The 26,318-nt window shown below is 36.5% G+C and overlaps 1 protein-coding gene across 4 annotated transcripts; it reads right to left on the reverse strand.

The window, feature by feature from the left end:
* Positions 1–12: 12 nt before the first annotated feature.
* LOC113695828 (nuclear pore complex protein NUP205) lies at positions 13–26,082 on the reverse strand. Of its 4 annotated transcripts, XM_072054824.1 has the most exons (46): positions 25,725–26,082; positions 25,217–25,600; positions 25,016–25,094; positions 24,155–24,229; positions 23,826–23,930; positions 23,615–23,725; positions 23,083–23,242; positions 21,843–21,928; positions 20,839–20,961; positions 20,532–20,759; positions 19,214–19,303; positions 18,598–18,759; positions 17,661–17,777; positions 17,378–17,584; positions 16,711–16,812; positions 16,439–16,582; positions 15,250–15,380; positions 15,047–15,166; positions 14,729–14,849; positions 12,980–13,177; positions 11,843–11,961; positions 11,588–11,735; positions 10,284–10,396; positions 10,110–10,191; positions 9,922–10,008; positions 9,724–9,801; positions 8,739–8,942; positions 7,768–7,857; positions 7,497–7,610; positions 7,240–7,410; positions 7,014–7,069; positions 6,866–6,938; positions 6,587–6,777; positions 6,362–6,485; positions 6,199–6,276; positions 5,822–5,986; positions 4,609–4,779; positions 4,384–4,521; positions 3,577–3,720; positions 3,185–3,307; positions 3,008–3,103; positions 2,763–2,900; positions 2,540–2,640; positions 1,279–1,398; positions 1,076–1,187; positions 13–308 (listed from the first exon to the last, which is right to left on the reverse strand). In XM_072054824.1, exons 10-46 carry the CDS (start codon positions 20,754–20,756, stop codon positions 225–227), a joined length of 4,737 nt encoding a protein of 1,578 aa, XP_071910925.1. In that variant the 5' UTR covers positions 20,757–20,759; positions 20,839–20,961; positions 21,843–21,928; positions 23,083–23,242; positions 23,615–23,725; positions 23,826–23,930; positions 24,155–24,229; positions 25,016–25,094; positions 25,217–25,600; positions 25,725–26,082; the 3' UTR covers positions 13–224. The 4 variants fall into 4 exon arrangements, with proteins under 4 accessions (XP_071910925.1, XP_027070793.2, XP_027070794.2 ...); XM_027214992.2 differs by lacking the exon at positions 25,016–25,094 and having other exon boundaries at positions 25,505–25,600; XM_027214993.2 differs by lacking the exon at positions 25,725–26,082 and having other exon boundaries at positions 25,016–25,102; positions 25,217–25,279.
* Positions 26,083–26,318: the final 236 nt, after the last annotated feature.

Genomic DNA, 26,318 nt, shown 5'->3' on the forward strand with positions numbered 1-26,318 from the left:
AGAAAACAGAAATTCAACTCCAAACTCTCCATTGATAATCTTCAGGCAACCAGCAAACCGATCTCAAGAACTATCAAAGTGAATTCTATGATACATTCATTTATGCACAAGTACGATATACAGGAGAACAATAAATAAGGATCCCCAAGACAAAATGGTGAATGGCTTGTACATTCTCCAAATTATACAGAAAAAGGTATACTGGCATGGTAAAATAACAATACTCACATTGCCAGCTTCTGAATAGATATTTCCTTGAGGGAACTCGCTAATCTACAAAATACCTTGAGGTTGTGGCCCGTTTTATCCTGTGAACCAAGAAGTAACAATGAAATAACAATAAACAAAAATTGTTTTGAATATTAGGGAATTCAAGAATCCACAAGGCATATTCATACGGAAAACAAACATAAGATGCAAGCATTTGTAAAATTGATGACTAGGAACCATAAACAAGAGACACTCGCGCAAAGCACTGTACTAGCAATTTGATTGAAGGAACACAGAACACGACCAATATCTGCCCAATAAGGGAATATGGGGATATCACATATGCTAACCTGAGAGAATAAAATAGGTCAACCAAACAATGCAAAGAACTAAATGGGCAGCACGACTACACCACTATAAAGGGCCAAAAAAGAAAAAGTGATGATTAGCAATTGCCTCATCAGAAGATAATTTGCTGCATTATCTCATCACTAGGAATCAATAAAAATTTCAACATAGCTTCCATTTTAAGTTTCTGCTACTGATAAATAGAAGTTCATGCGAACAACATAAACAAAGGGATAAAACATTTATTAGGAAAAGGCTGAAAATATGCTCCAAGACAGCAAAACTACCGAAGAACCACTCCCATATGAAAGCTTCCTGCCCCCACTTCCCCAACCAAAGCAGCAGAATATTTAACAGGAAAAAATTTTAAAAAGAAAAGAAAAAAAAAATCAACTTCAGCACAAAGACGCAAGACAAGACCACATCCAACCAAGAAATCTGAAAAAAGAACAGAAATGAAAGAGATGAAGTTGGTGATGAAGGCAGTAGAAAGTACAATCAAGAATCAGAAGAATACCTCAGTTAGCGATTCAAGCCTTTCTAAAATTGGAACTAACTTCTGGCAAAGAAAACTGATGTCCTCATCAAAGTTCCCTTTTCTTTCATTTGTAAATGCTTTCATCACTTGGCTGAAATCATAGACAAATGAGCTGCTAAGAAAGTCATCAAGAAAGGTAACAACATACCTATGAGGAAAAATAAGGAAGAAGGTTGGCATACCCATCTTGAAAATGGACAAGGATTATGTTCATCACATTTTCTGCAAGCAGAAGTAATAGGGTAACAAGTCGATTCCTGTCTGCGACAGATTGACACATCTCCACCATGGCAATATACCTCCTGAAGAAAGAAGGAAAGGCCGACCAATATCAACAATTATAAGAACATATGATTGAAACACCTAACGCAAGTATAAAGGACCACCCCACAAGATCCAAACAAGTATACTCAATATCCTAAAGATACAGAAGTACCTAAATATTATCAAGACACAAACTGTAAACATTTTTGTCAATGAATCATTGCCATAAAGAAGGTCGATTATTTGTACCAACTAAAGCAGATAGGAACCAACAACTTTCTTTCTGGGAGTGAGTCAAAGCAGTTGCTAACTAGGCATTTGCATTTTTAATTGGTTGCAAGTGGAAATTTAATTGCCTTAATCATTAACAATTTTCAGTATCAAAGCCACTCAGTAGTGGTTATAGATAAGTTAGTGTCTACTATGGGGCCATCTTTTTTTTGGAGTCCAGTAGTATAGGAGTTTTTCAGCAGTTATGCATTTATAAAGTACTCTCTCTCTCTCTTCACACCCCACCACCTCAAGCCCTCCCCCAGCAGACATGCACATGCATGCATAAGTGCAGGCACCATCTCAAGAGGAAGCTGTTCATATCAGCAAGCTAATGGCTACAGCCAGAGCAGAGAAAAAAATTTTAATTAAGTACATGTGGAAAACAGGCGATGAGTATAATAAAAACATTAAAAACACAACCTATAGAGAAAGGACAGAGAAGTGCTTAACTGCTTCAGTCCAGGCAATGCATTTTTCAGAAGCTACATTCATTATAAAAGGAGCTTATAATCAAGGAAGGAAGGCAAAGCAGCATTTCCCGAAAGGTTGCAAGCATTAGAAGATTATCTCAAAGTTCAACAGAAACTTGACCCTGCTATCTATAAAGGCGTCCCTATACAACTCCTGAAGGTTTTTGCTAAACCTCCCATGCACTAGTACTATTTAAATAATCTTTTCAACATTTTAAACCTGAGCAAATGAAGCCTCAGAAAAGGTTCTCGAAATATGTACTCCACAATAAACCTTTACGTATTAAAGGATCACCAAGCTAATATGCATAAGCAAGCTGATGATAATAAAATTGCTGATGAATCTCAAAAAAGGAAAAACATACAGCAGCTTAAAACTTCTTCCCTTTTTTTTGGGGGGGGTTGTTTTGGGGGAGGAGAGAGAAGCAACAAGTACCTTCTCTGAATATTCTCACTTGAAGAAATACAATCTTGACGAGAACACATGGTAATTATTTCATCAACCTCCTGTCTTGATAGTTCATTGATGTCTCGGATCTAGCAAAAGAATTTTCATTACATAATTCAACATATGTATATAAGCATGGCAACACTCTCTTTTTATCTTTTATCTTTTATTTTTCCTTTTATTTACTTATTCTGAAAATCATGAAGTCAACCTTGTTAAGTAGTAAGCAATTCTCTTCAGCCGCTCGTTCAAGTGCAGTAGTCAAAGAGTTGAGGAAATGACCAAGCAAAGTCAATGTAGGTTGCTGTCGTGTGGCAGATGCACGATACTCTGTGGGACCATCTGACACCTGGCAAAAAGAACATTGGGCCCATCAAGTATTTATTCGTCCCTTCCTGTAATTCTCATATGCAAACAACAGACTAATGACAGAGAGTATACTTGCCCTACATATACCTGTAGTCTCAAGGACTTCTGTTTCACCATAAAATAGAGATACGAGCTCAAGCTAAAGCAAAGGCGAGATCTGTTCAATTCTGCCTTCCTCTTACTCTGCATCCACATGCAAGTCAGTAGAAATCCCATGATTTGTATTTTAGCAGCAGAAAATCCATAACAAAGACAACTCATTACCTCCAAAAAACGTGTGGACTCCGTCGAAGAAAAATATTCTGGATTATGTGAGTAAAGAACACACATCATCCCAAAGAGCCCTTGAATGAAACCATATTCACCACTCTCTTCATATGACCAAACCTACAAGACATTAAATAGATTTCCTTTTCAAGCTTCTGCATTTCTCAAAGAGTACAAAATTACCAAGACATGCATGCCAGATAATGTAGAACATGGATGACAGAATGCTTAGGTCAAAATCCATGATAATTCCAGTGCTACACAAAAAAGGAGAAGGTGTGCTTATAGTTTCACAGCCCATTGGAAGTTAGGATGATGTAAGCAATATTGCCACAGAAAGACCTTCTGACATTGCACGAAAAGTTAAATTCATGTCCAATAGTTAATACCTTGCTCAGCATCCCAACAACAAGATTCATTTGTTCCATAGTCAGTTCATCAACATCTGAAATGTTTTCCTGAAGAATTTGATCAAACAGCAATGGATTCCCTTTAACAAATTCTATAACTTCACGCACGACTTTATTCTTCACCTGCCATATAAGAAACCACAATTACAACATACTCAAGAAATGATAATATGGAACGAATAGAGATTTCTGTACAATGCACAGTTCCTAGGATACAAAAGCAACAAAAAGTTAATAGAATAAAGTAGTAAGGGCTCATTTGGTGTAACATTATTTCTTTCACCACAAAGACATCATGGCAAAAGCCATTTCTTAATAACTAGCCCTATCCCACTAAGAGGTAACTTCTATCTCTTCTATTTTTTTTTAAACAAAAAATTTCTAAGTTGCAGACATATATTGTCAGCTTTCCACTAATGCTCAAAATGCCAACGAACCCCACATTTTTCAAATTTTTACTAATTTTCAATTTGTATTTTTGTATTTTGTATCTATTATTTATTCATGTTTTTAACTATGTCCAGCCAGATTGCAATAATTATGTCCTGATCATGACAAACAAATACATTCAAAGAATTTCTAAAATCAGTTGCGAAAGGCATGTAAAACTGCCATGTCATAAACATCAGGAGAGCCAGGAAGTAAAATATGACAAGCACTCATATACAGAATAATCACAATAATTATGCATCTAATTGGCATTGTTTGAGTTTCCTAAATTTGTCTACAGCAAACAAAGGATAATATGTAAAACACCAATATTATAGGTAAATGAACGAGTCTAACCTCAAAAAAATCAGATGTATCAACCAATGAGGTCAAGGAAAATACTAATCTTAGTATTGGAGCAATAACCATTCGTTGTTTATCAACATCCACAGAAAAGTCCCTTCCAAATTTAGTATCAACACGCCGGAGACCCCCCTGAAAAAAGTCAGCATCCATTTTACACCAATCAAATTCAGGAGGCAGCAAGCAAAAATAGCCAGCAAATGACTTGAAGCATGGTACCTTAACTTGCATGTTAAATATCCTACAAGAAGAAAGATGCTCCACAGCACCCATTGAGAATAGAACCTGGGCGCCTGATTTTCCATACTTATGGCTAATTCTCAACAGAAGTGCCAGCTCTCCTTCAAGTGCGTAAATCCGTTGCATTGACTCCAAAGAAAGCCGGCTATCCTGGTAAGACATTTCAACAAGGGTAAACAAAAAGTCATCAGGAAAAGTCCAGGAAAATTCGATGCACACATCATGTTCTACATTGAGATGAGTCGAATATCGCACGCATACCAAAAAGTACCAACACAGACAAATTATCAAGGACAATTAAATCACCAACTCAATCCAGTTAAAGGGATAAAGCACAGAATCAACAAAGGGAATGCGAGTGCTAGGAATGCACATCTAATCTATCAAAGGAAGCAATTAAAAAACTACTTAAAATCTCCAAACACCACAATCAAGTTTATTTCTTGTTAAGCTATATTCAGAAATTTGTAATAGTTGTGCGGGATAGTGAGCAATTCAATTAACTCAGGCCTACTTTTGGTTGTTTATTTCTCTATAGGAAGGTATATGGTACAGTCTCCCACATAGCTTAAGTTTCCAGATGTGGTAATTCACACCAATTTAGTGTCAAAACGTCCAAGGACGAATTAATTATTGATGCAGACAATATATGACTAGCATTCAAAGATGAAGAAACATCACATAAAAATCATCCAACAAAAAATTGAAGAGAGTCAACTGTGGGGGTTAAAAATAGGCCCAGACAAGCCTCCCCCAACTTTGTCAGCACCATGAAGAATTGGTTCTAAAAAACAAACCCAAACCAAGTCATGTAAATTGTTTTCTTCAGCTACAAATTAACAGTAATGGTACACCGGCAATTTAACAGATCAATCTAACAAAAGAAATACTTTTTATATAACCTTCTAGATAAATTTAGAAGCTTGAGATAGACTATCCCACCTCAGAACGTAAGTCATGATCTCATAGAAAATACTCAACAAGCAATAATCCACAATTTAAACACTGCAACAATTTATTGTGACCAAAAACAAAATTCTCAGCCTTGTTACTGAAAAATGGGGAAAAAAGTAAAGATGAAATGAGATAAGAATGGCCGTTTATAATGATAGAATCTCAAGAACATAGAATGAGAAAAAGCATACAATTTAATCTAGTTTTGTAATTACAACTTCTTGTTCATTCCCCATACCTGATATGACACATTACTGATGCTCATTAAGCAAGACCTTAAAAAGCCTCTACTTTGTAGTTGGCTTAGGAAAAACTTGTCATGATCAATGGAGATCAATGCATCCAGAACATAAAGCGACATGGTCTTTCCAGATTCACCACCTTGAGTTGCATCTTTTATTACCTATTTGAAGGATATTAAAACAAAGCGTAACATGAGATGAAGAAAAAAATAAACAACAGTAAGACAATAACAATGATGCTATTACAAGCACAATCTCACTGGATGGGACCAGCACTTAGAATTTGACCATTATAGACAGAAAAGAATTTGACCATTATAGACAGAAAAGAATAAGTATGACAGAGCAAAAGCAAGCTCTGTCATGCACCCACCAAATCGAGGATTGGTTGAGCTTCCTTCCGTAAAATAGCAAAATTCAATCGTGCCAATTCAGCCTGCTCTTTGTCATACTGTTGGGAAAAAATTTTGCAATGTAACCTCTATGACCAAATACAGTACAAAAAACAAAAACCTCCAGCTATGAGATTATGAAACCTTTTCTAGATCCAGATCATTGTCTTGCTCATTAGCTGATAAGAACTGCAGAACTGTGGCAGGAATATCAGGATCAAGCATATGTTGACAGTACTGGAAGTAGCTGAGGAGCAATGCGTATTGGCTGCATAAGCAACAAGAATAAGGATGAGGGTTTAAATTTCCACACTATCAATATGCAGGTAAAAGTCTAAGCAATCACTCATTGCCTGACAGAACTCCTACCGTCTCCTCAATGTTTCCGATGTTTCATGTCTAAGAATTGCCATGATAAGCTTGAATAAAATAGATTGGCATGCTCCATTAGACAACTGTTTTGTCATGATCATATCAAGAAAAGCGACTGTATCGGCATTCATACCACCAGGCCATAAGAAACGTTCATCACGTAATTTTGCCATGCATGTAAGACCAACCTTCAACAAATTTTGGAAAACAAAAAATCAACGCCATGAAGGAAAAATTAAATGAAGTTATAATCCCAAACGACTTCCATTATAAGACCTGCGACAACATAAGCGCCATCTTCAGTGAACAGTCAGGAGAAGCAGAAGCACTGAGGGAAGCGTCTAGCAACCTGAGAAGTAGAGCAGACTATAAAAGAAACCAGTCAAGGAAAAAAAAAAAAAACTGAAGGTTCTCAGTAACCTACTGAAATAGTACTTCAGATCTATTCTGAAGCGATGAAATCCTTCTGGATGCAGAGACCTAATCGGCAACAATAAAGACAAGGCCAGAGAATAAGAAAGTACTGTAGGATAAACTATTAATAATATTGAAAAGATGATCAATGAAAAGTACAATTCACTTGTAAAAAAATCTGGGTGCGCATGTGTGTGTGTGTGTGAGAGAGAGAGAGAGGAAATAAAACATCTCACCTCAACAATCTGAGACCAGCCTGTTAGCATGTGAAGCTGAGCAGCTTGTTCTTCAAGATTCTTGTTATATTTCCATCCCCATCTCAGCAACTGCTGAATTACATCCCTCAATTCATTTAGCTCAGCTTCACTACCAAAGGAGCTTAGCTGGGGATTAAATATATTACATTTCTGCCAAGGAAAAATAATGAAAACAGTCAGACCTTACCACATAACTGTTCTGATGTTTATATTAGTAGCAGACATAAAAATAACACCTGCCAAAGTTTGTCACGAAATGAAGTAAGATCAATCAAGCGATCACCCCGCTCTGAGTAGTAATAAATACCACCCTTTCCAACAGCTGATGGATTGCTAAGGATCTCCTCAGCCTATCAGATATAAAACACAGAAAATTTTTAAAAAATAGAGGAAAAAAAAGATCACTTTATACATCAAAGCACTATCAGATACAAAGCACCAAATAAAAGACTATAATGAAATTAAACATTGTCCCATTACCATCTTACATCTTACAGTTTCTCTTACCATAAAACCATATTTCATATTAGAGATGGCCTGTGAAGACTTCACATTGTCTGGGGATTTGAACTGCACAACTTCAAGCAATCCTAAAACCTATTTGCCAAAACAGAAGAATTATACTATCAGCAAAATTGCAAGAGCACAACCACCTTTAGACCCGAGAAGGCAAAAGGAAAAAAGGAATGTCAATCTAGATTTTGCATTTCAAAGAATCAAACAGTTACAGAGTCTCAGTTAATGCTGTACGACTAGTTTGCTGAGATAAAATCAAACATTAATGCATACATAATTCAAAAAAAAGGAGGCAACAGAAACAAGAGTTTAATACACTAATTACCATATCTAGAATTGAACTTGAACATTGAAAAGTTCAGTAAGATTAAGTGAAAGTTTGGCATAGAAGTCAAATTAGTTACTGTTCAATAAAGATACTTATCCAACCAATAACAGAAAACTGTCCTCTGAAATTCTTGAACTTATAGATACGCTATAAAGTTCAAAAGTAAAATGATGTGACTCTGAGAGATTGACTTCAGAAGACTTGTGACCAGCCCTTGCAAGGTCAAGTGCTTTCTTCTTTCTAAACTAGCTCTCCAACTTTCTCCCATGCTTCTTCTTCCATATGCAGCTGAAGTACCAATCCCATAAATAGATAGACTACTAACAAACAACAGAAGCTGAAATCTTATTTGAGTTGATTCTTCTCTGTTTATCTGTTCAATGACAGTTAATAATTGCATATGGTCTACAGCAAGTCCTTTGGCCAGTAATATTTATGGGAGTAGCATCAGGATGGAATAACCACAAAAGTATCCTCTATGCAATTTATTCTTGTAGGCATACCAATATTTGAACGTTGAAGAAACTGCACTGTTGTTTATCAAAGCACAAAGAAGGCATATAAATTCAACATGAAACAATAACAATGAGCTTGAATGCATCTGGTGGCAATTTAAAATGGCAGCCAACATTACCTTGTTCTTGCCCATCATTCTAATTCCAGCAATATCACTGCTGTTCAAAATCATTGGTTGTAGTGTATTCTTATCAATGCCACTCTCAGGAATTTCCAAGCCAAATAGCTCAGCAAGAATACATTGACATGAATCTCTATGATGAGAACTAGCCATATCAGCACCATGTAATTCAACAGCTAAAAGCTTCAACAACCATGCTCTCTGCCGAAATATGGTTAGGTGTTAATGTATGAAATAAAAATGACCCCAAAAAAACAAACATTCCACCAGAAAGCTAGGTTTTGTCAGAAAAGTGTCAAAACATACACAAAGAAGTACAAAGAGGGCACAAGTAACCAGGGAGCACTTCTGCAGATTTGTTAGTATATCTAATAGACAACAGTTTCCCTAATTTGCTAGATGGTAAGCCAAAACTCAGCCAGAAACTTCAACATTTAAACATGTAAATCAGCTAAAGCATTTTCGGAAGATGGTTAACACCGTTGCCAGCCACTTTGGGGTTTTCCACTAACACATCTTGCTAAAGCTAAAAGTTGCGCAAGGATGCAAAGATCAAGTCTCAGTAATAGGATGGGGTTTAACTCTACAAGACACATCCGCCATAGGGGAGAAAAGCCATTTCTTCATTAAACAGAAGCTGAAAAATAATCTTAACATACATGTATTCTCATTAATAAGACTTAGTACCCACTTTCTTTAAATGGTGAAACCCTTTGATGCCCAATAAATGGTGCTTTTTGGCTAAAATATAACAACATAAAGAAGGAGAAAGAAGGAATAACAAGATTATGGTGCACAAAATTCTTCAGAAGTCATCCGGAAAATTCTAGCTATGCAAGACTATGACAACTAGCCTAGATAGCAACTGTTCCAAGTTAAATACCCTAGTATTGCAGCAAATTAGGGGAAAAAGAAGAACAGGAAGAAGAAAACACTAGGGGATATTCTGGATTGGTGAACAATAACTTCGGTCGTAGTAAACCTGATGAAGAGAGCTGATCCGAAGAGCCTGATTGTTATTCCTCTTGGGAAGTGGAGCAACAGCAAATGTATCTAGGTGCTGTTGGGACAAAAATCATATTAAGTAAAGACCACAAAAAAAAACCAACATTGGAGATTAAGCTGAATAACAGTAGCCAATATCCAACTTCAAAATTTATGATGTTGTGACAGAATGTACCTTCAGAAAGAACTGATACTTCTTGGTACTCAACAGATACATTGTAGGACCACCAGCGAGTGGATCCACACATAACTCATAAAGGAGCTACACGAACAGCAAAATATAAGCAATCAAAAAACGTATCAAAAACATCTAATTTCAGTAATAGGAAGACTTAAAGTAGGTATCAGCAAAGGACAGCTAACCTGAAAGCCAAATTCGTGAAGCAATGCATTCACCTCAGGTTTTGACAGCTTTTCCAAAACATCAAGAATGACCTTCAAGCAACTGGAAGCATTCAAACTAAAAGCACGTGTTAAAACCCGGAAAGGAAATGAATGAAAACGTAGAAGAAAATGAAGTATGGAATTAAGCACGACCTGTAGTGAAATTTTGGCTGAAGCACCGTCCTCTCGACCGGGCTATCAAGATCAAACTTGAGAAGTAGATGAGCAATATTTGGGGCCGGCCTGCCAATATTATCTATAAGCAGCTGCATTTTGAAGAATGAAATGTCATGAGCCTATTCAATAAAAAGCTACAAATAACCACATCCCCTGAAAGAGCCCAATCAGGCTAGCTGGCTCATCCATATCATGACCCTCTTAATCATGAAAAAGGACAAGCACTCAAAAAAATCTGTGTCCAAATCACTTGGCTTACTTTTGATCTCAACACAACATCAGAGGTCTTTTACCTCACTCCACTATCCCAGCTTCTGACAATTTCTAATATTCTATCTAGTTTACAAAAACGCAGAAAAACGACCCATAAGCATGGGAGCTATACCACTTTTACATAAAACACTACTACTTTTATCAATGGTCTAATCTTAAGCTTGAAGATGGCTGGATGAAATAGGAGAATATATCGAAGTACAACATTCACCAATTTGATGACCCATGCAAAGTAATATTCTGCAAAGTAAATACTCTTTCCGTCCCATTGTTAATGTCATGTTTCACCTTTTTTATTGTCCCAAAATTAGAGTCATGCTACAGCATTTTCCGTCTAACGTTCCGTCTTTACCCTCATATCAAGGGCAGAGGTTATGGTCTACTAATGGCAATAATCAAGGGCAGCTGATTATGGGATCTGTTCTATCATAATTGCAAAGATTATGGCTGAAATTATGGGATCTGCTCTACCATGTATATTAGCTGTACATTAGCATATCTGTAATTAATATATTAGATAGGTAGATATATTCTTACCTAGAATAGAATGTACAGAGTTTCTATTTAATGGAAAAGAGGCACAAAAGGTGGGGTCAGCCTTTGATCCAGAAAATTGTCACCTCATAGTGCATGTGTTAATAAGTCCAAAGAAATTTAGTAGGACCCACAATTTATTGTTTATTTGGAGAAGCTAGAGAAGTGTGTGAGACAACTCCCACTTTATAAGGCCAATGATGGCGTGTCTTTAACATATGAAGGGATGCATTTGGTTGAGATAGGAACCACGAAATCATTACTCCATGAAAAACACAAATTTCAGCTGACTATTGTACTTGTAACGGGGTAAATTTGGAAGTAAAGGCTTGGCTGTCAATAATGATATCACTGTACATAAAAAGTTGCACTCCCAATAAACGTCCCTAAAACTGGGACAGAGGGAGTATCAAACATGAAACAGCTCCAAGAAGAAGCACTGCACGCAAGAGAAGAGCAAACCAGGGACTTACTTGCAATATGAGAACGCCAGGATCTTCACTGCTGTCCTCAACAATCTGAGACTCAGATCGTAACTCCAAGCAGGCAGCATAGTCCTCAATCAAAGGACCTGCAGCATTGGATTTTAAAAGCAATTGAACTAGACCAACCATTCGAGAACTGCCATAAGAAAACCAAAGTCTTGTCACTATTGGTTGAATACCATTTCACTAAAACGATACACCATAACACGAGCAAGATTTCTTAAAAAAAATCAATACAAGTACCTTAGAATACTCATAATTTTAATAGAACATTGCTGAATTCTTGGCTGAAAATCATATCTGACATACTCTATGAGAGCCACTATCTGATTATGATCCTGAGAGAGTACAACATCCAAAGGCTGCAGAACAAAGCAGCACAGTCAAAATATGCAATAAAAGATTCTATTTATCTGGTTGGAGATATGAAACCAGTGTAGTCGTAAGATACAAAGCATAAATAAGGACAGAATCTATGGACAGGACAAGATGAAGAAGTGTTCACAGCATATGATATCATGTATAGAAGAAAATCGAATAATCAGGTTGACCAGAAAATGAGTTCAACAAAATACTTAGTTTCCTAAGGAGGAAGAGCCATTCTAAATTTTCAGCCAAAACTCACATACTTTAGCACATTAACATCAAATTCACTCAAAGAATAAGTTCTCCTTGTTTGGTATGTTACCCAAACTTGGATACCGATGTCAAATACGGATATGCGTAGAAGTGTCGGATACTCTATGTTGTGAAAATTGAGATATGTGGACAGGGCTATATTAATTCATTTTGGGGATACATATTAAATCACAAGTAAATTTGTGAGAATGATTAGAATATAATAAAATACCTTCAAACTCAGACTGGAAGGAGTACTATGCTAATACCATTCTATTTACATCCTCTGAAACTTGAATGAACAGAAGAATAAGGATTTTCCAACATCAATTAACAGCAGTGGGGTGCTTCCCCTACCCCACAGGGCTACAGCTTCTGATAACTTTCAGATGTATCTTTACAACAGATTAGGAACTTGGAAAGGAGCTCTCCTCCAAACTTTTCCTTATTTGAGAGTACATTTTTTTTCTCTCTTTACTCGGAAAATCTAAGTCCAAATGCAGTCAAACTATGGGGACTGGACAACAAAAGAAAAATCGCCACAGAAATATCCAGAATGTTTGAAGCTAAGCAACTACTTCAAACTCAGACTCCACCACCGATACATCTTCCTACCCCAAAAAGGAACATAATTTCATGAAGTAAAGGTCATAATAAGTCATAACATTGAGCCGAACAGGATGCTCACATCAGTTCTCAAAACAATGAAAACCTCAGGAAAAAAGCAACTTGCATAAACAGCAGAAAAGTTGAGTTTCTTACCTGATATAGTGGGCGCCAGAAATCAGATACAGTTACATCTTTGTCCAAAACAAGAAGAATAACTTCTAATGATAGGAGGACGGCTTTTTCAAGGAGTTGCCCATAAATTTGATTTGTGCGGTCTGTAATTATAGAATCGACACCAGGCAAAATAATGGCCATCACATTTCGGAACACAGTTTTTCCACTCATAAAATCCTGCAAGAATAATATCAGGAATTATATCACTCAACAAACTGCATAATAACTTTAAGGAAATGCCTGTTCAACTTGAGGATATCTAGCTAGCAGCAGCCTCAAAAAGATAAAGCACCAACTAGCAAAAAGGAGAGTCAATAGTACACATGTATATAACTGCAAGAAACAACGAACTGACATAAGTACGAATGAAGTTTATCAAAAATTTATATCTAAGATAACAACATGAAATGTGCATACCACATCATTGAACGTATCTCTGTTGTCAACACTAGTCAATATAAAAGGAATCAGATGAAGCAAATTGGATGACTTATGCTGCCAAATACCAAATTAAGATAGGTTTAATAGGCCACCAAGGGGACTGGTGAACATAAGCTTGTTATTACCGTCGGTGAAGGAACAAGACAAGCCAAGAGAGTTCATAGACATGAAAAAACAGCAACAACAACAACAAAACTTACCAACGTTAATTGGTTAATTCCAGTACCAAAACATCTCCAACAATCACTGAGAGCTAAAAATGCCACTTATAGCAATGATTTTACTTTAACAGACATCTGACATATAGATATATAAACTACCAAAACCAGCAATATCAATAGCAAAGGCACCAATTTCTGTAACCAAAGGAAAATATGAAAAAGAGATATACAAAACAAAAAGTCTGTTCACCAAGGAGTTCAAGACAAATGTGTTATCAAATGTGGCAGAAAGATCATAAAAGTCATAGACGCGCCTAAGTGATACCACATTCACATAATGGATAACAGATTACATGTCAAGGTGTAAAGAAATAATTCAAACCTGAAGGTAAACCATCATATCAACTGCAGTTTAAAAAAGTCATTGGAAAAAAAAAAACATACACACACACACTAGACATGCAATTAAAATGCGAACTTTCCTCACTCATCCTTCATTATGTGGAAGCCTGTAAGAAAATTCAACCAAGAGCACTTTGGTTCCCAAGATATATTCTACTCCTCACCCATCCTTCATTAAAATGCAAACTTTCCTCTCATCCAGATACTTATATTCTATTCCTAAAAAGATTGAATTGCAATAAATAAGCACAGTAATCTAATAGCAAGACTTATAAAGATAAGCATCCCAAAAATAGTAGAGGATCTGCAAGAGACTACTGCATATTCATAGGAGGAGACCAAATTGTGGCTGGGTCTAGTGTTCAAGCACAAATATCCAAGCTTCTACAACGAAGAGGAATGTCAACAGCAGCTAAAGAACCAGATCTCAACACAACAATAGCATTAGCAAGATCTGAAAGGTAGGAAAATGATAAGCAACAAATTTGGCAGTTGAGAAGCATGTTTCTGATGATAGACACATTTACTTTGTTTAATCATCATCATAATTATGAAGGATGCAAGTTCAACTATACTTGCTGATCAAGAAACTCCCCCATGCATGTAGCGTGTAGGAGCCAGCAAATGCTAAGCAAAAGTGAAAAGGAAATTGGTGTTGTTGTGAAGATACACATCCCAAAGGGCAAAAAAAGTACAGGAGAAGAAGAAGAAGAAGAAGCAATACTTTCATCAACTCCATCACAGGAAGCTGCATCTCAAGTGGAGTAGATTGCAGCACGGATGATTGTTGAGATGGGTTAACACTATCAATATCCTCATCCTTGATATCATACATGGCAAGTATCCTGCAGACACATAGTCAAAGATCAAGAAAACATTTCTCCATGGTTGCACAAAGGAAGCGGGTACAAGAATTTCGCACGTAAGTAACAAACAATATAGACAGCTCTATTGGGGAAAGAAGGACCTAATGCAATAGAATACAGCAGCAGAACTAAATAATGTTAACTGGAGGTAACCAATGTAAAGGAAGATGGCATACATCCGGAAGTGCTGAAGACAAGCAACAACCAGCTGCCATTTCTCACAAGGATCTGAATAGGCTCTCTGGGGAAATGGTCCAAACACATGATCACATATGAATCTGAAAATGCCAATAAATCTGCAAAAAGACGCATAAGTAAGGAGAAGTAGCTTTTCTAAGAAGGAAAACAAGAGAAGCACCATATCCTCATTGCACCATACCTACGCCCTCGATCGCTCACATCCGTTTCATCAGCAATAAGAGTATTTAGTAGGTTAACAAATGATATAGTAGATGGATATTGCTCTCTTCTTGCTTCTATCTCATTTAACTCATACCGCATATCATATATCTGCAATGTGAAGCAGCTGAACAGCTCAAAAATGCTGAAAAGATGAGCATATACCAAGCAGCAAAAAGAAATTAGGGCAAAAAACCTCAATGGCCATTGAACTATTGCTCGCGTCAACTTTTGACCATCAAACAATTTTTCATCACAAATTAGCCACGAAACTAACTAATCAGCTCGTCCGTGGCCATTTTGTCAATTATTGCTCTAACTCTACAAAATAATCAGAACACGTGTCAAAATGCAATGGTATATTTGCCCACCATGGTTATTTTTTGTCAAACACGATTTGATTATTTAATAAATTAAGAGCAATAATCGACGAAACGGCCACGGGCGGCTGATTAGTTAGTTTAGTGGCTAATTTGTGACGAAAGCTTGTTGGATAGTCAAAAGTTGATGCGGACAATAGTTTAATGGCAGCCGAGATTTTTTTGCCAAGAAATTATGATAAAAGATTATGTTGGAATCAAAAGAATTTAATGAACATATAAAAAGCTCAGCAAACAAAAACACAAATGTGTGCGCACGCATGTAAGAGCACACAAGCGAGACACTACTTTCAAGTCACAAACTAGAACAATTTCTTTTTGTCTATTCCTTGATGCAATGTAATCCTTTACAATTCACTACTTTCAAGGGAGTAAATCCTTGCGCCTGCTGTTCATCTATAAGAAAATTGCTAAGAAAATTTTGTTTGTAACTTCATACTACACCTCCCTTAAGTGTCACATGAGTTTTACAATTTTTGACACACGCCCTGGCACTGCAACGTTTAGTCAAAAGACAGTGCTTGACACCACAAGATTGCCATTTGAGAGTGTCCGCACTATATAGTAAGACCAAGAAAAGGTACTTCTAGAAAGCTTGGTTCCAATCTTAAGAACAAACAGACACATAAACCCAAAGTAGATTTTGACAAATGAAACTAACATTATTAGCAAACAAAGATATCTGGTTAAACTAGCATCGAAAGAGCAGAATAAACAAATAAGATCCTAACTAGCACTCAGTAAACTTCTAATCAAGAATACTATAATTAAAACAACTCAAAAACCAACCTGTGCAGGCATTGGCTGTACATTGTTTCTGACCTGAGGACCAATAACTACAGGTAGATCATATTGCTCTAAATAAGCCCAAATTGCATCTCTTAGAGCAGGAGAGACTTTGACAAAAGTAGCTATGGTATTACGCAATGCACCCTACAAATGATAAAACAACAAGACAGTTACCAAAAAAACTTGATCGCAACATTGGACCAAATCAGTAAACAGGGAGACATAATAAGAGAAGTAGCAGTAAGGACAGGAAACAAACTGAAATTCACAACCTTGAGATAAGGAGGGACGTTTTCATAACCAAGAAGCTTGAATAAAGGCTCGATATCTGGAAACCAGTTCTTCCTTTCAATTGGATTCCCATTTTCAACAACCTTTAAAATAGTGAAATGAAGTTACAAATCATTCAGCTTCACATTTCTTAAGAAGCACAGCAACAAGACATGTTAAAAAGCAATTATAGCCAAATCCAAGGAAAGACAGTTGAAAAGAATGTCAAAACAGATAATCGTCAACATTAAATGAAAAATTTACAAAAAAGCTGCATGCTTTCAAAATATCTCAAAAATGACCAACACGACAACTGGAAATATTGTCATGGTGAGAATTGCCAAAAAATGCACAAGACATCAACTGCCTGTACAAGATAATAACTCAAAAATACAAAATATATACAACGCCAATGTGCCCACGTGTATTTGTAGGGTAAAAAGAAAAACATCTCAAAATGACCAAGGAATGTGGCCTTTAGAGGGAAAAATATCTCAAAATGACCAACACAACAACTGGAAATATTGTCATGGTGAGAATTGCCAAAAAATGCACAAGACATCAACTGCCTATACAAGATAATAACTCAAAAATACAAAATATATACAACACCAATGTGTCCACGTGTATTTGTAGGGTAAAAAGAAAAACAGGTTCAATGAATATCACCTTCTGTAGAACATTCAAATATGCAACAAGAGCTTTTGCATCTCCTTCCTGGAACTCTGGCAACAAGGCTCCTGGACTTTGAAGGGACTGCTTAAATTTTTCCTCATATATTGACAAGCAATCAAATAAAGTGCTCCACCCAATAGAGCGAAATGTTTTTCCTTGAAGTAACTCGAATACTTTTGAAGCACCCTCTGGACTAGAGGCCTGGGTCAGCATAAATTACCATCAAAATTAGGGTATTAAAGATTCTTTATCATATTGAACATAACACAAACCATACCAAAGTGCTCAGCATGTTTAAAAATGCTACTAGCGTTTGAAAATTAGTATGATCTTCTCCAGCAAAATTCACAAATGTCCATAAGACATCATTCCCAATCAATAGCTCAGGCTCCTTCTAAAAAAAGGAAGAACAAGAAATAGGTTAAATATAATATTGGGCATCATACAAACAAAGATGTTATTCCAGCTTAACATAGGCTTCAACAAAATATATTCCACTTTCATTTAGTATAATTCACAAGAAGGGGAAATGCAGCTTTTAGACTTTATCGATAACAACCTTGCTCATAAAAGGCAGTCACTGATCAGTTCAAAAAAAAAAAGACCACTGACCCTGTAAAAGAGGATCAGTGAGGGCAAGATCTTGCTTGGCTCAGCAAGGAATTGGTCAATAAAATCTTTGGAGATTGGGCAACTAATCATGCAATGAGTTTCTTGTTTTTCCAAAATAAGCAAGCATAGAAAGCACCACATACTTTCCAAAACAAGCAAGAATAGAAAGCACCCAAAAACTTACCCAAGAAGGACTACTTTCAACAGATAAAGGAAATGTTACCAGCAAAAGACAAAGTAAGATGCAAAAGAGACAACATACAACACCATCCAAATATCTGAAAATCAAAGATAAACTTGTTACAATAAAAATATGTACAGATATTAAACCATTTTTGGTCATATACTCTTTGGTTCAAAATATGTATATACATCTGACATATACTCTTTGGTTCAAAATGCTTCCCTGCTTTTGGAACTCTAGGCACCCTATACATATACAATAACCGATGACAAATGCCGACCGAATACAACACCTAGACTCTACCCACCCATTAATCCCATTTCCACAGCCCAATTATCAGAAGCATGTAAACTAAAAGCAACAAACAACATAGAAGGTACCCAAAAAATTTCAGGAGAAAAGGTGAGAATAGACCAACCTGATAAATTTCACTTACAAACTCCAACAAAGACACAAAAGGTTGAGAAGTTGTTTCAGAAGAATGATGAGAATGTGAGCCACCATCCACCATAGGATCATTCGAACCAACCTGGCGGTATGCACCAAGGGCATTCATTGCTTTTTCTTTTGTTTCTTTAACCTACAGATAGTTCCATACAAAGTATATCATATTCTAAAAGACTTACATTTCTTATGTAGCCAAGCATTTTAAAACAAACCCAGATTCTTCCTTAAAAAGTTTCTTGTGCTGTCAAACATTGAAAAGAAACTCCAATTCTCTTGCAGAGCTAGAGTGGTACTCAACAAAAAACAGATTCTTAGGTCATCATGAATGATAATTGCAGTGTACTGTAACCCCTATATCATGATGCAGTCAATGACTTGAAACTCATCGTGTCATTCCTAACATCTTCCCCTGTAGAAAAAGATCTTAAACAAATTGCAGCCTGAGAACATGGCAAAATCCACTTATTTAAGCCTTAGATCTATTAAACTGGTCCTCTTTGTTGCCTTTTGTAACTTCTTATCCTCGATTCAAATGGCTTAAACAAGTTTTTTTTTTAAATCTTGAGGACAAAGTGACATCTACTTACCTTGTCTCTAGCAAGCGGATGAGATAGAAAGCATGTAACCATTTTATGCAGGTAAGCATCGTACATATAAATCATATCCTCATCATCGTTCTGCATCAAACAACCAAAATTCAATGCAAACTGAATGAGATGGGAGTATAATACTTCACCAGAGATTCAAAGGTACTATAAATCACTTTTCTTTGACTAACACAATATTCAAGTGTTAGAAACAAGCAACTATGTACTGAATCATCAGCACGTCAGCAAAAGGAAAGGATATCCGAGGACCCTGACAGAAAGTTTACCAAGCTGAGCAGGCAAAACACATAATGATTGCACCACCATGATGCAATTTAATTATCCCCAAAAGAAAGAACACAAATATCTCCCAGACAAAAGTGAACATAAAACCCTTGAAAGGAAGTCAGATGAAAATGAGTAACATGATAACAGCTAATAACAAGATCAATGGAATAAAGAAGCAAAAAAGAAAAAAGAAAACTTACATAAAGGAACAACCTTTAGGAGTCACATGCAGATAAAGTCTCTATCAACTCAAAGATGCATCAGAAAAGGAAATAGAAGCATTCAAATGCAGACTATAATTACATAAAACAAGAAAATTCAATTTTTTTTGTTCAAACATTTGTTTATAATAAAGGTCCTCAATTCCTTAAGGAATAAACTGAACGTCCATTTTAAAAGATTCAGACATATATTTCTATTACTCATGCATAACCTTATTTTTACAAAGTTCAGTTGCCAATTTGATCTGAAATATCCCTAACTTAGTGCGCAAACGTTTTCTAGTAGTAGTGGTCTAATCTGCATAACTACAAATCCACATCCATGTGTACATGTACACAGTTAAGAGTGAATGGCTTGAAACTCCTTTACCAAGTATTCTCCTTATTTATATATTCTTTCAGTTATCTGGTTTGTGATCTAGATATAAATCTTTAAATTCTAGCATCCCCAAGCTCCATAGTCTACACTCAACACTAAGAATTAGATCCTCATAAGATTGGTAAATTGGTGTTGATGGTTGCTGATCACAAGTGCCATCTACAATTGGCAACATCAGTTCTTGGGTTCATATAAACTTAGCCTCCTTGTACTGACAGATATCACAAAAAGCAGCATCCCAGAGATCATTCTTTGCAACCACATCAGGAATCATTGCTTACAAAAGAAAGCATAAATTTAAACACAAAAGTAGCTCCAAAAACACACGATAAAACAGAATGATGCTGACATCAACAGCAACTCTGCTGGGGGGAAGCACAGGAGAAAACATGACTAACTTGTGTTACAAGCATGTGGGAAGACAACCAACCTTAAAAGCAGCAGTTCGAAGAATCTTATCCAGCCAAAACTGGAAAACATTGTTGGAGAAAACGATGTCCAAGCATGCACAAATGTATTGCGCATGATTAGATGAAGGAGCAGCTGAAGTATCCTTTACATCAAAACCATCCTGTGTTAACATCAAATGTACAGCCCATGCAAGCCTTACACAATTGACAAAGCCCTCAACAATTGGATCATTTCCAGTAACCATAACCTATATGAAACATTACCATGTTCAGTGCTGATGAAAACTACTAAAGCATTTTAAACAAAAGAATCAATATGTGACTTACAGCTTTCTGGAAATCGTTCTTAAATGAAGGGTCACAAGACAATACAGACTCTTTATCGGGTACTGCACTTAAAGCATCTGAGATGAAAGCAATCACAAGAGAGAAAAGAAGGCTATATATAACCTGCAAGAAGTAACATGAATTTGGTCATGACCGCAAATTTCAAATGCAAAGTGGAATCCAAGAAAAAGTGCATTATCCAAGCATGTGTTTTATGTTCTATTCATCTAACTACAAGTTGAATGATACTAAAACAGTAAAGTACTACTGCTATTTATTACACGCATTCACCATCCCCAACTCAAAAACTGAATGTAGGCAATAACAGATAGGTGAAGCAGATTCACCGATTATCATCTGTTCCATTTTCTGTGTTTTCAAAACATGTCTGAATAGAAATTCTTTTTTTTTCTAGCAAAATCTATGAAAAACAGAATACAGGAAAGATAAAATTACCAAGCACATGATGAGATAAAATAAATATACACAAGGACATAACAGAGATGCCTAGAAGGAAGCCACCAAATTCCATATCAGATGCAACACACTTTTTTAGTTATTCAATCTTGTTCCTTCACATCAATATAATGAAAGTTCCATAGCCGGCAAACTCTAACAAACTGAATTCTAATGCTTTAAGAACAGGATAATCTAACCGTGGACTTCAAGACTTCATCTTAGTTTATCAAGGGTTTCAACCACTACACACAATTACTCAAAAGCAAAACTAAAAATCTAGTAAAGTAAGAAGTTCCAGATTCCTACAAGAAAGTAAAGAACTCAATTTACAGATAAGGCTGCAATTTCTCCAATGTGTGCAAAGTTCAGTGTGGGATAAACTATCCAAAATTAACTTCACTTGACCTCACATAAGCTGCGATAAGGCATGCAAGTACATAACCAAGCAAAGGACCAGCATAAAGTGCAGTTAACAATTGACAAGTTGTTACATCACAAGTATTCGAACACCAAACTGTACAGCTTTTGTGATAACAAGGCAAGACCTGATGCTTCAAAACATCGGTGCTCTGACTAAAGTCCTCTGTATTATCTTTTAAGGCAGCAAAGATGTCTTTTGCATCTTTAGAACCTGCAAGAATGAATAAAAAAATAGCAGCTAATCAGATATGTGCTATAAAGCATTAGCAACAATGTGATGTCATGATGTGTCACTTAATTAGTGATGCAGCCTGAAGCTCAAAAGAAAGTCTTTCCAATAGCCAATTCAATTAGGCACAAACAGCTAAAGCCTTCTTACTATACACCAGTAAAGAAGAAAATAAAAGGGAGCCAAAGGTAAAAGTTGCTTCCTTTATTGTAAGTTCTCCTTCCCCATGGCAAAACTTACTTCTTCTATTCATTCTCCAAGGGTTCCAATACAAAGGAAATAACACATGAAAGATTGAGATAGAAACAACCAGAGCACTTAAAAAAAAGTCATCATCTACTCAACAATCAAAAGTAGAGAATTTAAAGATCTAAAAAGATCATTAGTTGGTCTACTCTTGCCCGGGCCAGGAAAAAATCAGTTGATGACTCTTTTCCTTTTGGAGTTGAAGAGGGGGTGAACTCAATCCCGTCTTTAAAATCCTTATCCGTACAATAATTGGAAGAATGGTTCTATTTCTTTGAATAACTTAATGGGCATAGACTTCTTGGTTGAGCAATAAGGCATTGCAAACTTGAAACATCAAGTAAATAAAAGAAGGCCAACATAAGCAGACCTAAGAACTTAAAGGCTTTCAAGCAGTAAACAGCATATGAATTTCGATGGGACAAACCACAAATGGAGGAAATAATCAGACAGCAGCTATCGCAGCACGCCAATAACAAGGGTTTAGGCCAGGTACTTGCAATTGGCATAAGAAAAACCCAAGAACAGAGCTTACTAACCCAATAAGAGAGCAGCTTAGGGAGCTAGCAATGGCATCAAGTAAATAACACCCATTTAAAATTAAGTTCAAAAAGCGCTTTATGTGGATGTGGCAACATTAAAAGCATTTTATCAGAGAAAGCAACCCACGATCACCACTAAAGAAAAGGCAAGGAAACACAGCAACATCACTTTAAAAGGCTCTTAGAAAGGCAATTTTCACACAAGAACACTTGAAATTCCAAACCTGAATACCATGGAAGCCTTGTTAATTTCTAATATCAAAAAAATAGAGTACCAAAGTAATCAAAATAACACATAAAAGTAAAAAAGACCATGAAAGTAGAACTGAACAATCAAGCATATCCAACCTGTTCTTACGACCAAAACAGAAAGAACAAGGCAATGACCAAGAATGACCCTCTCTCTACAAACCACAGCTCGCCGTTCCACTAGAGCACCCCTTGAGTCAAGAACATAGCATTCTGAATTAGGCCCACCCAACCCCGCAGGTTCTTCTCGATTGAGTTCCTGTGACAAAGAAAAATGCAGCTATGAAGCACATGGACAACACTACAATACTGATAAAAGAAACCTTTTATAAAATAAACTCAAGAAATCCAGTTGATCCAGAGAATATACGACACGATTAACCAAACCAGTCAACAAAATTGTTTAAATCCCACCAAGACAGGAAGTAACGCTGGCCACTAGTTACTAAAACTTATCATGCTCATGAAAAGCTAAGTTGTCATCAGAACCACATAATTTGGCATTATTTAAGCAACTTGACAATTGTTAACATAAATAGATATTATATTCTCTTCTTAGTCAATCCCTGGGCAATGAGAGAGCTACAAAACTGTTGGTCCGTAAAGAGATTGACAGCTTTTCAATACTTACCTTTATTAATGAAATAAATCGCTGTCTAACTCCAGAATTAAATAGATCTTCCAAGTATCTCTGGATGTCAGCCAAAAGATCAGCTTCAAGCCCTTGGTCAAGGACAACAGCCTGCACGTGACTAGCAAAATGATGCTTTACAACTTTTGAATCTAAAAACAAATAACAGTAAGAATACTGTTTATCTAGTAAAGCAAAAGGTTTACAATACCCGTAGTAAAGTGTAAAGAGCTGTTATTAGATCCCTTCTCTCTGTATACCAGAGTCCTGCTGCAAGGCGCAAAATTTCTAAAGGATCTCTCCCTAATAAGCTCCACTAATAGTGAAAAGAAAACACCCGTCAGCCAAATTTGAGAACTCAACATCTCACATCTTTACTCAAGTCACAGAGAAAAAAAATGGACAGGAAAACTTCATCCTGGTTATTGTACACCAGTGTCAATTAAAATATATAGCGGTAGTATATCAGCTTAATAACATCTCAACTCAAAGTATCAAATACGTAGATATATCATAGAAACAAAATAAGAGAAGTTCCACCTCTTGATTGGCAGCAACAAGCAAGCGAACACAGTCAATTTCATTAAGATGGTGATCATCACTGAGTTTAAGCGCCTGAAATTTCAGCAAGTGGGCAATATTAACCAAAAGGCTGAAGCAGAACATTGAAGACAAGAAAAATAGAGCAGCAAGTACATAAAAATTATTATTAATTTTTTTTTTTTTTGGAGAAAAAGAGCAAGACCTATAACACCAATCCTTAAGTTGCAAGAAGTCGACCAATAAGAATAACCAAAGACATGCATGAAGACAAACTGTAGAAAATCCACCAAAGAATTAGATAACCAAATAGTAACCCTTTGGCCGAAAAAACAACCAAAAGCAGCCAAATTTCATCAATGACATCTGCAAAGTGCTTTTTCATTTGTCACAGAAGCAATTACTGATGTCAAGAAACTGATATCTTTTCCTTCAACTTCCCTTAAAGACAGAAAATTCGCAATCAGCACTGAGCTAATACTCTCAAATATAGGGCCAGGTAATTGGTAACAACCAACTGTATGGTGGTTTCAGAGGACATGTAACAGGAACCCAGACAGAGAAAAGGCGTCACTTTTGGAGGATCAGAAGAAACAAAGATCTCCATAAAGCTCAGGGGATATTATTTACAAGCATATAAAACCTGACAACATACTATATCTTCAGGAAGTGCCCAACCACAGAAATATTTGGAAGAAGATTAAGTGAGGGGCCAAATTGTTTGTCTAGATGGGAATAGATAAGCTACACAAAAGATAAGGAAACTGAGTTAAATCAGGTCTTGCAGGGAAGTGATCAGTAGAGAAACAATAAGCGTTATGTATGAATTGGAGGATAAAGAGCAACAAAAGGCAAAAATACCTAAAGAATAGCAGTGTGAAACTTCCAGAAATTACTCATTCAAAGTGTCTAGACCGAAAGACTTGAGGTTGGAAAACCCCTGCACTCCTAATTTCACAGAGAGAAAGCTTAAAATACATGGAAACATGTTCACAAAGGATTGCTTACAGTTCTCAACTCAATATTAACAAGAAATGCAGTAAAGTTGAAACAAGAACCTACAACAGATGAGCATGTGCCAAGCCGTAACCTTTTCGAATCACCACATATGATGTCTCGTACAAAAAGTAATACTGATTAGGCATGTATCACTGGGCAATAATAAACCTTGGAACATTGTAGGGTAGAACCATGGAAGCTAAATCAGAACATCAGAACTTCACGACAGCCAATTTGTAACTGTCGTCTATTTCAAGTTCTAATAAAACGACCTTGCGCAAGAAACATAAAAAAAGAAACCAATATTAGCAGTAATTAGCTCGAAATTAAGTTGTTGAAAGAGGAACTAACAATCTGGACATCTTCATCATCCAGCGTAATTGATCCAGAATTTGGCAGCCTGACTTCCTTAGAATGCACCTGAGCTCGGTCCGATGGTTTTGGAGGCTAAGCGTCAAAAAATGCACCAAAGAAAAAGGAAAATTAAAAAAAAAAGTTCACAAAAAGTAGAACTGAATATGCTAACTGAAAGGTTTTCTTGTGAGGTTCTTGTGATTAGTAATGGACTGACAGGATAAGAAAGCAAGTTGCGGAGAGAGGGAAGAGATTGGCGAATGGCATGGATGAGTTCTACTCTCTGCGCCGGCGTCGGAGGGTTTGGGCCAAGCAGCGACTCTTCCACTGTCGATAAAAGCTGCTTCGGCGACACCATTGTTGAACTGTAATTCTTCAATTAGCAGTGAACTCCAATTGATCTCTCGGAAGAATGTGAAGAAAAAGAGAAATAAGAGTGACTAAGGAAATAGTTGAAAATTGAGAGCGAAGCAGACAAAAAATGTGCAAATTCTCGAGGAGAGAGAAAAAAGAAGAGAGAGATTGGGCGGGAAAAGCCCTAAAAGAGAAGGCGTCCGCTGGTTCCGTGGCGTTCTGGAGTCGGTTTGCCTTAACTGTCCGTTTTATGACATTACTTACGCGTGGTTGGTACGCTTTTACTTACTGGGCCTTCAATTTGGAAACCACGGAACTAAAAGTTATGGATCCACAAGCAAGAAGTTTGAGCCCAAACAGTCATTGCGTCTGGAATACGCTGGAATTTTAAACACAAGGCCTAATAAAAGAGGGCATCTAGCCCACTCAATCACGCAACACATCCAGTACAAAAGGC

Source organism: Coffea arabica, chromosome 6e (assembly GCF_036785885.1).
Source record: "Coffea arabica cultivar ET-39 chromosome 6e, Coffea Arabica ET-39 HiFi, whole genome shotgun sequence".
Classification (NCBI taxonomy): domain Eukaryota; kingdom Viridiplantae; phylum Streptophyta; class Magnoliopsida; order Gentianales; family Rubiaceae; genus Coffea; species Coffea arabica.

What these genes read in the sequence shown, in the direction of transcription:
- LOC113695828 (XM_027214992.2), bottom strand. Translation starts at nt 25,865, where the DNA reads ATGGTGTCGCCGAAGCAGCTTTTATCGACAGTGGAAGAGTCGCTGCTT. An exon ending in GTGAGCGATCGAGGGCGTAG is followed by an intron (nt 15,167 to 15,249) that starts GTATGGTGCAAT and finishes GTCTTTTTGCAG; the next exon opens with ATTTATTGGCATTTTCAGAT. An exon ending in TTCGTGACAAACTTTGGCAG is followed by an intron (nt 7,411 to 7,496) that starts GTGTTATTTTTA and finishes TTTCCTTGGCAG; the next exon opens with AAATGTAATATATTTAATCC.